The 14,713-nt window shown below is 46.3% G+C and overlaps 1 protein-coding gene across 6 annotated transcripts in view; it reads right to left on the reverse strand.

Moving 5' to 3' along the window:
• Positions 1-14,713, reverse strand: part of LOC139264534 (tyrosine-protein phosphatase non-receptor type 3-like) — a 418,869-nt gene that overhangs the window by 77,504 nt on the left and 326,652 nt on the right. For all 6 annotated transcript variants that reach the window (XM_070881143.1, XM_070881141.1, XM_070881142.1 and 3 more), the window contains one exon: positions 10,939-11,085. In XM_070881143.1, coding sequence (XP_070737244.1) covers positions 10,939-11,085 — 147 coding nt within the window. The remainder of the gene's footprint in view (positions 1-10,938; positions 11,086-14,713) is intronic.

The raw sequence follows: 14,713 nt of genomic DNA on the forward strand, positions 1-14,713 counted from the left end.
TGGTACGGCTTTGTATGGTGGCAATGGCTGTGCCCTCATGATGGCCAGGTTGTGCAGTATGGAGCAGACGAGAGCAAATGGGGACACCCGCTCGGGAGTACTAGAGGACTCCTCCTGAGCAGTTAAGGCAGCGGAACCGTTGCTTCAGCACTCCGATGGTCTGCTGAATGATGTTTCTGGTGGCGGAATGGCTCTCATTGTATGAGAGCTGGGCAGGAGTGTTGGGGTTGCAGAGCGGAGTCATGAACCAGGGGAGAGCGGAGAACCCCTTGTCCCCGAGCAGCCAGCTGTGAGAGCTTCATGTGGTGACTGGAAGAGATTTGGCACACTGGTCTGGCACAGGATGAAGGCATTGTAGCTGCTGCCAGGATAGCGGGCACTGACGGTGAGGATTCTGCATGTGTGATCACACACCAGCTGCACATTCAGTTACGGAAGACCTCAGGATTGTGATGCGGTGCCCGCAAAGCGACGTGGGTGCAGTCAATGGCATCCTGCACCATGGGGAAGCCCGCAATCCTGACAAAGCCACATGCAAGCTCGTGCTGTTTCTATCTGGTCATAGGGAAGTTAATGTATTCCCTTCTCCTTCTGTAGAGCATCTGTGACCTTGCAGATGGAGCGATGGAAGGCAAACTGGGAGATGTTGGAGATGTCTCCTGTTGCACCCTGGAAGGATCCATTTGCCTAGACCTTGACTGCCACTGAGAGAGCCATTTTCACCCTGGTCTGAGGCTCGAGATCAGGTAGCAGCAGATGGCAGAGCTCTATGACCACATCCTTGCTGAAGCGCAGCCTTCGAACACACTATTCCTCAGTGAAAATCATGTACGAGAATTGCTGCCGGAATATCCTGGGAGGCTAAGATCTCCTGTTGCCAGCCCTGTTGGGCCTTCTCTCTCTGGTCACATATTGCCGCCTATCTCCCTGTCTAGCAACCTGCCTTTCTCCCTGCATTTGTCTCCGCCTAAGCAGCCTCTGATGACGTCGGAGCAGGAGGTCGAGTGCCAACACAGCCCCCATGAAACGATATAAATGTTGTGGTATCAAATTTGCCCTTAATGCAACAAGAGAATAGTTAGGAGGCAGAGCAATCCTTGAAGTGGAAATCGCTGCAATCTGTCTACCAGGCACTCTGCTATTCTCTGCTATTTCCTTATTCTCCATTATAATTTTTCCTGTCTCAGCCTGTTAAGGACCCACATTTACTTTCGCTAATCTTTTCCTTTTTACATACCTATAGAAGCTTTTACAGTCTGCTTTTATGTCTCTCGCTAGTTTACTCACATATTCCTATTTTCCCTTTCTTAATCAATTCTTGGTCTTCCTTTACTGAATTCTAAAATCCTCCCAATCCTCAGGTTTACTGTTTGGCAACATTATAAGCCACTTCCTTAGAGCACCCGAGACCAGTGGCGAGAGTGGGAAACTTAAAATGGAGTGCCCGAGACCAGCGCCCAGAGCGGGAGCAGAGCGAACGGACCTGTGAGGAAAAAAAATCTAAGTATGACATCACAGGAAAGTAGGTCAGCGATTGGTTGGTGACTATTTCTCTTTTTTTCCTAAACTTGAATTAAGAGCCGTTATTACAGATTAAAAACTATACATAGTCAATTGATATTTCAAAACTTGAAAATCTAATTAGTTAAATAAAATACAATATAGATGGCAGGGCAGGCGATGTGTTACAGCTGTAGCATGTGGAAGCTAATTGACACCAGCTCCCACATGCACCACTGCGACCACATCAGCAGTAAGTGTTGGCAGCTCGAGGAACTTCGGCTCAGAGTTGATGAGCTGGAGGCAGAGCTTCGGACTTGGCAATACATCAGGGAGGGGGAGAGTTACCTAGACACTTTGTTCCAGGAGACAGTCACACCCCTTCGGTTAAATACTTCAAACTTGGTCCGTGGTTTGGGATAAGAGAGTGTGACTACAAGTGAGGCAGGTATGGGGATCCAGAAGGTAGCATTGGTGGAACCTCAGCGTTTGCAACTTGTCCAACAGGTACGAGGTTCTTGCTCCCTGTGTGGACGAGAGCAGGGACTGCAGGGAGGATGAACGAACTGACCACAGCACCATGGTACAGGGGGCCATTCAAGTTGGGGGAGTAAAAACAAATGTAGTAGTGGTAGGGGACAGTATAGTTAGGGGGATAGATATTGTTCTCTGCAGCTGAGAGCGTGAGTCCTGAAGGCTGAGTTGTCCTCTGCTCTGGACAGAAACTTGGAGTGGGAAGAGAAAGATCCAGTTGTCGTGGTCCACGTCGGTATCAACGACATAGGTAGGACAAAGAAAGAGGTTCTGCTGAGGGAGTATGAGCAACTAGGGGCTAAATTAAAAAGCAGAAGCACAAAGGTAATAATCTCTGGAATTGGGTCAATATCAGAGAGATGAATGCATGGCTCAAAGATTGGTGTGGGAGAAATGGGTTTTGATTCATGGGGCACTGGCACCAGTACTGGGATAAGAGGGAGCTGTTCCGTTGGGACGGGCTTCACTTGAACCATGTTGAGACCAGTGTCCTGGCAAATTGAATAACTAGAGCTGTAGCAAGGGCTTTCAACTAAATACTGGGAGGAGGGTTCAGGTGAGGGGAAATTTAAAAAGTCAAAGAGAAAGGAGAAGGCAACAGTGCAGGGTAGGGATAGAGATAATGAGAACCAGAGTGTGACAGGAAGGGACTGAGTGTACAAACATAAGAATGCACCAGAAAGTAGTCATAGAGTAGGGGAAAAATGGTAAAAAGACAAATTTAAAAGCCCTTTTATCTGAATGCATACAGCATTCGTAACAAGACAGATGAGTTGATGGCACAAATAGAAATAAATGGGTATGATCTGATAGCCATTACAGAGACGTGGTTGCAAAGTGACCAAGGCTGGGAACTGAATATTCAGATGTATTTGCCATTTCGGAAGGATAGGCAGAAAGGAAAAGGAGGTGGGGTAGCTCTGTTAATAAAGGATGAGATCAGTGCAGTAGTGAGAAATGATCTTGGCTCGGAAGATCAAGATGTAGAATCAGTTTGGGTGGAGATAAGAAATAATAAGGGAAAGAATTCACTGATAGACCTGTAGTGACACTGTAGGACAGAGTATAAATCAAGAAATAATGGGGGCTTGTAAGAAAGGTACTGGAATAATCATGGGCGATTTTAATCTTCATAAAGATTGGACAAATCAAATTGGCAAAGGAAGCCTTGAGGACGAGTTTATAGAGTATATTCGGGGTGGTTTCTTAGAACAATACATCGTGGAACCAACCAGGGACCAGGCTATTTTAGATCTGGTAATGTGTACTGAGATAGGATTAATTAATGATCTCATAGTAAAGGATCCTCGAGGGAAGAGTGATCATAGCATGTTAGAATTTCAAATTCAATATGAGGGTGAGAAATGTGGGTATCAAACTAGTGTCCTTAATTTAAATAAAGGCAATTACAAAGGTATAAAGACAGAGTTGGCTAAAGTGGACTGCGGAAATAGATTAAAGGGTAAGATGGTAGATAATTAGTGGCAGACATTTAAGGAGATATTTCATAACTCACAGTAAAGATATATCTTGTATACATTCCATGAATTCGTCCTCCATACTAACTGTTAATAATTGCAATGACATCAGATGGTATGGGGATATTTTTAAATGCATGTTTTCTAAAATAAAGACAATGGGGCCGAAATTGCCATCCACGGGGCGTACTTACCGAATTTTTAATTTTTTTCTTCGCCCCAATCAATGGGACGGAAATTTGAGCGATATTGAGGTCTTTGTTCTTTTTTTGATGTCGGTGCGGGAGTGCCATTGTCGGGTCGGCCGCCACACCGACTCATCAGCGCTGCACTGATGACGTCAGCACGATGCGGATGTGCCGCGCTGACGGGTCACAACATCTCTCCCCTTCAGTTAAGTGGGAGGGCCGCTGCGAACTGCATTTATTTCAGTTATGTCCACTGGGCCACCAGGGCGGGTTTTGGCCGGGCCACCTGTTGGCAGCCCGGCCGAACCCATGGCCACCATTGTCGGGCCGACCTCGGAGTCGGCCGACAATTAAAATTAAATGGTGGCCGCGGCAATTCGCCCTCCTCTTCAAGGGTAGACGCGTTGCCCAGCCACAAGAAGCTTTCCGCCGGGGAAAGCTGTCGGGGGCACTGACCGGTGGCCGATCCGCTCCCGCGGTGCAATTTCCCACTCGGGGCGGAAAGGAGGTCGCCACCGGTCGGTAAGGGATCGGTGCGTACCTGACCGGGTGGGAAATGCGGCCAGGGCTGTCTCGTACACTGCTTCAAAAATAAAGGGGCCGCGCTGGCCGAGCGGTGATTGCTTTTCGCACCATTGCTGCCTCGAAGATAACAGCTCTTTAAAAAAAGGGGCAATTTTGGCCCCAATCTCTTTTACAAATAACAAATTTGCACGATTTTGAACCACACTTAGTGCTGAAAACTATAAATCTTGAATGTACTTGTAAAAACAAATTTTTTTGAAGAAGTTAGCTCTATAAATTACATTCTCTATGGATGAGTTTGAGTAAAAAGAACACCACATCGTAAAAAGTATGGAATCTAAGTTTAAATTTCTACTCCCTATTTTGGCATGTTTTTTTCGTAACTGATGAAAATAAATAATGTTGCTGACTATGACTGAGTAGTTGAGCTCAATAATTTTATTCTACGAAGTGCAATTAAAATATTGCAATTATACTACCTGCACTTCTGAAATGTCAGATTCTGATGTGGGATAATTTATCAATTTAAAGTTTTGTGTCTGGTGCACATTAAGGGCAGGACGTATCGTTGGTGCATGGACAAATCCACAAGGAAGGAAGCTTGCCAATTGACTTTTAGTGAATGGGAATTACGAACCACTATCGCTTCAAAAAAAATCTATTTACTACAAAGCAACCAAGATCCACCACAAAAGCAATCAAATTCCTGGGAAAGTGTGTCAGAGTCCTTTGAGCACCCATGTGATTTCCTATCCACTGTATATTTTTTTATTCACTCCTGCATTTATTGCCCATCCCTAATTGTCCTCGAGAAGGTGGTGGTGACCCGCCTTATTGAACCGTTGCAGTCTATGTGGTGAAGGTTAGGGAACTGCTGTAAGGGAGGGAGTTCCAGGACTTTGACCCAGTGACAATGAAGGAACAGCGATATATTTCCAAGTCAGGATGGTGTGTGACTTGGAGGGGAACTTGGAGGTTATGGTGTTCCCATGTGCCTGCTGCCCTTGTCCTTCTAGATGGTAGACGTCGCAGGTTTGGGAGGTGCTGTCAAAGAAGCCTTGGTGAGTTGCTGCAGTGCATCTTGTAGATAGTACACACTGCAGCTAAAGTGCGCCAGTGGTGAAAGGAATGGATGTTTAAGGTGGTGAATGGGGTACCAATCAAGCGGGTTGCTTTGTCCTAGATGGTGTCGAGCTTCTTGAGTGTTGTTGGAGCTGCACTCTTCTAGGCAAGTGGAGATTATTCCATCACAATCTTGACTTGTGCCTTGTAGATGGTGGAAAGGCTTTGGGAAGTCAGGAGCCAAGATACTCACTGCAGAATACCCAGCCTCTGACCTGCTCTTGTAGCCACGTTATATATATTGCTGGACCAGTTAAGGTTCTGGTCAATGGTGACCCTCAGGATGATGATGATAGGGGATTTGGAGATGATAATGCTGTTGAAAGTCAAGGAGCAGTGGTTAGACACTTTCTTGTTGGAGATAATCATTGCCTGGCACTTGTATGGCGCAAATGTTACTTGCCACTTATCAATCCAAGCCTGAATGCTGTCCAGTTCTTGCTGTATGTGGGCATGGACTGCTTCATTATCTGAGGAGTTGCGAATGGAAATGAACTCTGTGCAATCATCAGCGAACAGCCCCACTACTGTAAGAATCCTGAGAAATCTGCATTTCAGATTCCCACTAGCTAACATGGGCAAAATGAAATAAGCATTATTAGCTGTAAGTTTAAGTTTGTATTACATAACTGTTAGTCAATGCAAGCCAATTCTTGAATAATCATAATTTTAAAACTAACGTAAAATGCCTTGGGTAGACCCGGTTAAATTTTAAAATGGAAGAAAGAGCTTGCTTGACCAAATATAAAAAATGCCTCATTCGCAAAGTGACAGTGAGTCTGAGAGAAACGTTGAGAGAATTAATGGAATTCCAGAGATTGTGAGAAGAGGCAGGAACCGCAAGATTGTTATGAATTACATGTTAGTTGTTTTTTTTTTAATACTTGTTTCGATATCTTATAACAATTAACATCTTATAAACATCAGTAATAGATCTATAATCGTGTGTAAGGATTAAATGTAGAAGTTTGTAATTATCAACTGCATGCAAGTATAACCTGAATTATGTATAACATGTAACCCTTTTTCTCATGCTTATAAGTCTGTGAGTAAGCTGTAACCATTAAACCTGGGGTGAGAAAGAGATTGCCATGGTCGAATAGACTGCAATTAGTCTGGAAACCAAGGTTAGCTATAGTTACCATTGTGCTGGAACATTATAACATTCACAATGAATTATAAAAACAAAGGCCTACAACAAGGTCCATGCCTCAACCTGTGGAGACATGTTCCTTTTGTATTGCCATAACTACCCCAGATATGAATCTTGATGATCAAAAATAAATGATGCACGAGTGTCATCAGACCAAAAACCTGCATAAGCCAGGGTGCTACGAACATGGCATCTTTATGATTGGATTTTGGGTTTGGGTGTCAGCCAGTGATTGGTTCAGGAGGACTCCATGAGGCCAAAATTGCCCACCACCGGATACATGACGCATTTACCCTGGTTCAGTTGTTTTTACCGGCTTGGCGGATGTGGTGGCTTCGAGCGAAATTGCGTTCTGTGGCTTTTTTCTTCAGCGGACCGCAAGTCAGTCATAATGGGGATGGATATGCGGCGGTGAGTGAAAGTTCGCACACTAGATGTGGACTTCCCAGGCTTTGAGGATTTGGAGTCTCCTGGCCCCAATGGCGTACAACAACGCAGTGCCGGGGTGGAATCCCGCAGGCCAGCTCTCCGGAGGGTGAGTCGGCAAAGTCGGTCTGCTAACAGACAGGCAGACCTTGAAGTGGACCTGGTGGGAATGTCCAGGGAAAGCGCAGTTATGAACTGTGACCTTATTGATGCATTGGGACAGATCCCAGCGAACATAGACAAGCTCACTGTGACTGTTGCAGAGGCATCATCGCAGATTGTCATTGCGAGTCGTGAGTTCAGCGAGGCCATCATTGCCCATACGCAGAAGCGACAGTAGAGTTCCAGAGTGTGTGGCGCGTGCCATTGGTCACGCCGCAAACTCAGGCGCATCACAAGCACAAGCGTTGCTTGAGCTTGAGCAGGTGAGGCAGTCCATGTCTGCTTCCATACTCTCTGCATTCCCCACTGTCTCACGGGGAAGTGACGGTGCCAAAGCAGGCCAGCAAGTTGTTCCTCGACATCGTGTTCCATTTGCTAAGGACAAGCCCCGTCAGAGAGTGAGTGGCTCCAGGGAAATGGGAGATGGTTTCATTCCTTAGGATGACAGCATTTCGGATCCCACCACTCACTCGCCAACCATACACCATAGACAGTTGACACCCCATCCACCTATGACTGGGAACGCCGAGGAAGAGGCGCCCCAGTTGAAAGTCGGGTCTTCCAGGCCAGGAGCTGATCCAGTGCGTCTTCTAGACTCTGTCTCCATTTTCTGGCCCCCCAACACAGCAGCCCTCTAGCAGCCTTGCTGTACGCCCTGAGGTCTCATTGGAGGAGCAGCAGCAGACATAGGAGGGTGTTGATGGAGGGGGGGTGGGAGGAAAGTCTGGCCAAGACCCAATAATGGCTGGCAACAAATCAGTGTGCCTTTAAATTTTGTGCACTGCAGGAAGCAGTCTTTTAAAAAAAACTTTAGATGTTGTTGTTTGCTGGGATCAGTTGTGTCCAAAACTGTTTAAGCATTGTGCAGGGTTGCGTGTGTGCGCGTGATTGAGAGTGTTCAATGTTGTTATAAATTGTTCTTTGATCTTTGACATTGCTGTCTTGTGTCTCATTTGCACAATCAGTTGTAGAATAGCCAGTATGGTGGCATAGAGTGGCGAGGCAATGCTCAAACCTCCTGTTCCCCGCTCAAGCAAACTGGTCAATGATGAACTGACGACGTCTCTTGCAGCGGCCACATCTTCACGCTGCCTCCCCTGTGGTTGTGGTATGGGTTCCTCGCCAGACTCTTTTTCCTAGTCCTCCTCCTCCTGAAGTGGTCCTGCAATCCCCATTGGCAATGCCTGTCCCCACATAATGGCTAAGTTGTGTAACATGCAGCATATGACAGTGAACTCAGAGACCTGCTGAGGGGAATATTGAAGGCTACCTCCAGAGTGGTCCAGGCATTGGAAGCGCTGCTTCAGCACGCCAATTATCTGTTCAATGACGTTGCGGGTGGCTGCATGGCTGTCATTATAGCACTGCTCAGTTTCTGTGGCATGGTTCCAGAGAGGGGTCATGAGCCAGGTGGCCAGGCCGTATCCCTTGTCCCCGATCAGCCTTGTCTTTGTCGCTGAAACATGTGTGAGACAGTGCTCTGAGTGTGGCTGTAGACCAGCTGAACGTTTAGGGAGTGGTATCCCTTTCTGTTTCGGAAGACCTCTGTATTCTGTGTTGGTGCTCGCAGGGTGACGTGTGGACAGTCAATGGCACCCTGAACCTTGGGGAAGCCTGCAATCGTCCAAACCCAACAGCCCTCTCATTCTGGCTGTTCCTGCTCATTGGGAACCTTATGAAGTTCATTCTGCATGCTTACAGTGCCCTTGTCACCTGGCGAATGCAGCAATGTGTAGCGTGCTGCAAGATGCAGCATATGTCCCCTGCTGCTGCCTGGAAGTAGCTGAAGGTATAGAAAGCCATCACCACAATAACCTTCACTTCAACGGGCAGCACTGTCCTGTTGGCGCTGGTAGGCTGTAGGTCTGCAGGTCTGCATGTAGGAGCTGGCATATCTCTGTCAGCACTTCTTTTCTGAAGCGCAGCCTTCGAACGCACTGCATATCAGAAATGTGGAGGTATGAGCAATGTTCCCTGTAAACCCGTGAGGAGTAAGGCCTTCTCTGCAAACGTCTGCGACTTCTTCGATTTGTTGCAAACCATGGCCAATAAGCCTTCCTCCAGCTTGAAGCCGGCTGCCAATAGCAACCAGCATGAATTTGTGCCAAACTTGCATTGTCCCCATTGAAATCTCTTACTGACCTTGAAAGCAGAGGGTTAACTCACATAAAAGTGCGCTTTAAAATGTACACTCACGCAGCGTTCTGTGCGCAACCGTGGCAGTCACTGACAACTACGATATAAGATTCTCCAGCCTCCCTTTAAATATGGCGCCAATTGCGCCTGCTGCACCCTGGGACCCCCTGGTTTTTTTTGGTTGGGTGTTGGGACGGCCGCAAAATCAGGTGTTATGCCCGAAAGTTCCACCCGGGGTCGCTAACGGAGCCTTGCACGACGATTGACGTCATCCCGACGGTCAAAACGGAGGGCGGGACGGTAAGATTGTGCGCTGTCGCAAAACAAGTGCCGAAACTTGCGGCTGGGTGCTAAATCCTGAACGCCTCATTTGACGCCCAGAAACACTATTTACCGCCCCGCCGAGGCACAAACGGGGTGCAAATTAGCGGAAAATCCAGCCCTAAGGGTATAAGAAGGGGGCTTTAACAGCCACAAATGCTAGACAATTTCAGGGGTAGAAGATTTCAGGGGTAGAAGATTTCAGGGGTAGAAGATTTCAGGGGTAGAAGATTTCAGGGGTAGAAGATTACAGAGTGAATCAAAGAGATACCCAGGAGACGGAGAGAGAAGGAAGAAACACAGGGCACAGGCTGCTCACAGTTACGGCTTCTACCCAGAGGATAATGGGGTAATACAAGTCTCAATTATTCTTTGTAAACTGCTGTTCGAATACTGTAAAGTATTAAGTCTTGCTTGTGCTGAATAAAGTTAAATCATTGTCACCAATCCTGGTCAACCTCAAATTATTTGGAACCACAGGGTCCCACTGGAATCTTACACTTCTGACCTTGTGATGGAGGGAAGGTCATTGATGAAGCAGCTGAAGATGGTTGGGCCGAGGACACAGCCCTGAGGATCTCCTGCAGCGACGTCCTGGGACTGAGATGATTGACCTCCAACAACCACAACAATCTTCCTTTGTGGTAGCATAATGAAACATTCTGCAGCCTGCACTCCTGTCCTCCACGCCAGCAGTGGAACACTTACAATTACTCAACATTTCAATTAAATTTACTTTGTTTTAGGAAAATGTAATAACATTTAAGAAGTGCTAGTTGAACCATCGTTGCAATGGAGCATCTGTTTCTAGCAAATTCTTGGGAGTCGATACATTGATTTTCTCCTGTACCAACTTTTCCCCCTCTTTCCTGGTGGCATTCCATTCTTGCTCGGGAATGATTCCATGAGTGCCGGTTGCTCTGATACCTTGCCCAAGTGACCATTATTTGTGCTTGCAAGTCAAAAGTGAGTGTCAAGAGGTATTCAGCTACAAGAGTTCTCATTTCACATGTGAAATCCCAGCAAGGTTTATTGCACAGCATTTGGAAGCAAGAATCCTGACTTACTTTTGACTCCTAACCCAGGTGCAGAAGCCAATTGGAGTTCCCCTACTGCTGCTTTGGCTGTCAGTTAACCTAGCATAGACTAGGGATCAAACCTGAGACTTTCCTGTCGTGTACAGCTCAGCTATTCACTCAATAAACTTGTTGTCATTGGAAAAACCTTTAGATTTACAGCTGAGCAAAGTGACCGAGTTCCCATGAATAAGTGTCTTCAGTAATTGATTTGAATAGCACTCCTTGATTTGGATGTCATATAAACATCAATCATCTAGAATAGTCACAATCTCACAGGAACATTCTACCAAATGTGAAAATGTCAAAACACTTACCCGTCCCCTTTCTGTCAGTGTTGTTAGCATGACAATTAAAGATGAACCTTGCTCCCAGACTGTTTGCCAAAAATGTGGACAGGTATGTGGGAGTGGACCTTGAGATGCTATGTACTTATTTAGGATAGTGGTACAGCAGATTTCCATCTGTTGAAGAAACAAAAGTAAAGCATTACAGTGATGTAGTTTATGTTAATACAGTTATCAGAATACATTAATCTCAATATTTTCCAATCTAATAGTTCACACATTAAACTTGGCATTTTTATCCTTTTTAAAGCTAAAACTGAAAATAGAGGAAATTATTTTTTTCCCAAAAACTGTACCCTTCCATTTTTTATGCCTTGCCAGAGACTGTGCCTTCAGCATTAAGTGCTAAAGGTGGAATAAAGATAGTGGAGACTGCTACAAGGTTCTCTTATTTCCTGAGAGCACCTCAGGTATATTACCGCTGCTTCCTGGGGACTACAGCCAGCCACCTTACCTGTTATGTATGTAACCCTTGGCAACCTGTATCATACCACCACCAGAGGGCCTACCTGTTGGGAGTCCCAAAGGATCCCAGCATCCCTTGGGAGCACAGTACATAAGCAGGCCTCCCATGCTGTACCAACACTCTGGAGTTTAAATAAAGGAGCTTAGGGCACATTTACACATTGTATACAGTACTCAGTTGCATCACTTAATTATGAGCGTAACAATTGGCGACGAGATAACGAACAACCAGGCGAAAATGCAGAGAACTGTTGGTTTCCTGGAGAAATTCTCAGAAGGGAACAATTGACAATTGGGAGGCCTTCGTGGAGCAACTCGACTAATGCTTCATGGCCAACGAGTTGGAAGGGGACGAGAGCACTGCCAAACAAAGGGCGATCCTCCTTACCGTCTGTGGGGCAACAACCTATGCCCTCATGAAGAATCTTCTAGCTCCGGTGAAACCAACAACCAAATCCAATGAAGAACTGTGTATGCTGGTCCGGGAGCACCTAAATCCGAAGGAAAGCATTTTGATGGCAAGGTATCGGTTCTACACGTGTCAACGGTCTGAAGGCCAGGAAGTGCTGAGCTACATCGCCGCACTAAGGCGCCTTGCATGACATTGCGAATTCGATAGATACCTTGAGCAAATGCTGAGAGACTTTTTTGTGCTTGACATTGGCCATGAGGTTATCCTTCGCAAACTATTGACTGTTGAAACACCGAATCTGAGCAAAGCCATAACGATAGCCCAGGCATTTATATCCACCAGCGATAACACCAAACAAATTTTGTAGAATAAAGAGGTTTCGGCTAGTACTGTACACAAAGTGACGTCGTTTTCAGGCAGGAACACATATGGCAGAACGTACACGCCAGGAGCTGCACGATCTCAGATGACCCAGAGGGGGCCATCAATCGTTAATGTGAGGCAGTTAACACCTTGTTGGCGCTGCGGAGGTGATCATCGAGCCCATCAATGTCGCTTCAAACTCTGTGTGCAAAGGTTGTGGAATAATGGGACATCTCCAGCGAATGTGCAGATGAGCTGCAAACCCTGAAAACCACCACGTTGCAGAGGAAGATCGATCCATGGTGGATCAGGCTGAACTAGAGACTCGAACCGAGGAGGCAGAAGTGTACAGGGTACACACCTTCACCACGAAATGTCCACCGATCATGTTAAAAGTTGAACTGAACAGAATTCCAGTATCCATGGAATTAGACACGGGTGCGAGCCATTCTATCATGAGCAAAAAGGCCTTCGAGAGGCTGAGGCACAACAAGGGACCGCTAAGTTTGTGGTCATGGCCCTCCAAACTGTGGTCTACGATCCACGTTGACTTTGCGGGCCCATTTCTAGGCAAAATGTTTTTGGTTGTTGTGGATGCTTATTCAAAATGGATTGAATATGTAATAATATCTGTAAGCACGTCCACTGCCGCCATCGAAAGCCTACGAGCCATGTTTGCTACGCACGGCCTGCCTGATGTCCTTGTCAGCGACAATGGGCCGTGTTTTACCAGTGCTGAATTCAAGGAATTCATGACCTGCAAAGGATCAAGCACGTCACATCTGCCCCGTTCAAGCCCGCATCCAACGGCCAGGCAGAAAGGGGCAGTCCAAACCACCAAACAAAGCTTGAAATGTGTGTCGGAGGGTTCCCTGCAGACCCGCCTGTCCCGCGACCTGCTCAGCTACCACACCAGACCCCACTCATTCACCGGGGCTCCCCCAGCCGAGCTGCTCATGAAAAGGGCACTCAAAACAAGGCTCTCTCTTGTCCACTCTGATCTCCATGATCACGTCGAGGGCAGGTAGCATCAACAAAGCATGTACCAAACTTGTCACGCGATATTGAAGTCAATGACCCTGTATTTGTATTCAACTATGGACATGGTCCCAACTGGCTTGTTGGCACTGTCATAGCCAAAGAAGGGAGTAGGGTGTTTCAGGTCAAACTGGTCAATGGACTAACGTGCAGAAAGCATTTGGACCAAACCAAATTGCGATTCACAAACAGCCAATAACCACCCGAAGAGGACACCACCAACTTCGACCCTCCAACACACACACACAAGTGGCAACCGACATCACTGTTGACCACGAAGCTGAACTCACCATCCCCAGTAGCCCGGCAAAGCCAGCTGCCAAGCAGCCCAGTGAAGAACCAACCAACTCACCCACACCTGCATTTGTACCAAGATGATCGACAAGGGAGCAAAAAGCCCCAGATCCTCTCACCCTGTAAAATATACGATTGACTTTTGGGAGGGAGTGATGTTATGTATGTAACCCTTGGCAACCTATATCATACCACCAGCAGAGGGCCTACCTGTTGGAGTTCCAAGGGATCCCAGCATCCCTTGGGAGCACTGTATATAAGCAGGCCTCCCATGCTGTACCAACACTCTGGAGTTTAAATAAAGGAGCTAAGGTCACACTTACTCATTGTATACAGTACTCAGTTGCATCACTTTATCATGAGCGTAACATTACCCATGGCAGCCCCGAGAAGCTACTGTACCACAGATTGGAGGGAAAGCCATCAAGGACCCATGGCCAGCAGCCTTGTGGGATAGGGATGTCCGGGCTGAATAGTGAATTGACAGTATGCCTAACTATCTGCATTTTCTGTCATTTTATTCTATGATGAATTCAATGCCCGCCCCCCGGGAGTATGTTGTAGGGCGAATAAGTGAACTAATGTTATTGCCTTGTTTGTGCTTAATTAATTACATCCTGGGCTTCAAATGTTATGTGCCTTTTAAGGTTGAATAAACTGTTGTCTCGAGGCTCTTGTATAATGGGAGATCATTCTTCAATCCTGGGCTTAAAGTGGGGAACAATTAAAAATAATTTATTAACAATTTGGTCCAATAAGACATTTGAGCACATGAAAAGTGTTAAACACTTGAGTGAAGGGTATGTGCTCAACAAAGTCAATGTTGAACTGCAACTAATGCCAAGGTGATAGGACACGAGCTGTGTTAGATGCTACATTCTCCAGCTCAGGCAAACCACTTAGGGAAATTAGAGGGAAGAGGGTTAGGAAGAAAAATAAATCTTAATTATGGCATCCTCATACATTTCCTTTCATTACCCAATCTAGAGCAGTATTAGGACATTGATTTTTTCCTCTTGGTATCAGTACGATACTTGCTGTAGATAACATCTGAATTAAGTGGGAAAATGATTCACAACATCGGTGGAGGAACAAAGGGAAAGAAAACCGAGGTGCTATACAGAGACCTGTATGCCTACTAAGTGAATGAAGTTACAAGATAACAGTGGTTAT

The sequence above is a fragment of the Pristiophorus japonicus genome, chromosome 5 (assembly GCF_044704955.1).
Source record: "Pristiophorus japonicus isolate sPriJap1 chromosome 5, sPriJap1.hap1, whole genome shotgun sequence".
In the NCBI taxonomy this organism is placed as follows: Eukaryota; Metazoa; Chordata; class Chondrichthyes; family Pristiophoridae; genus Pristiophorus; species Pristiophorus japonicus.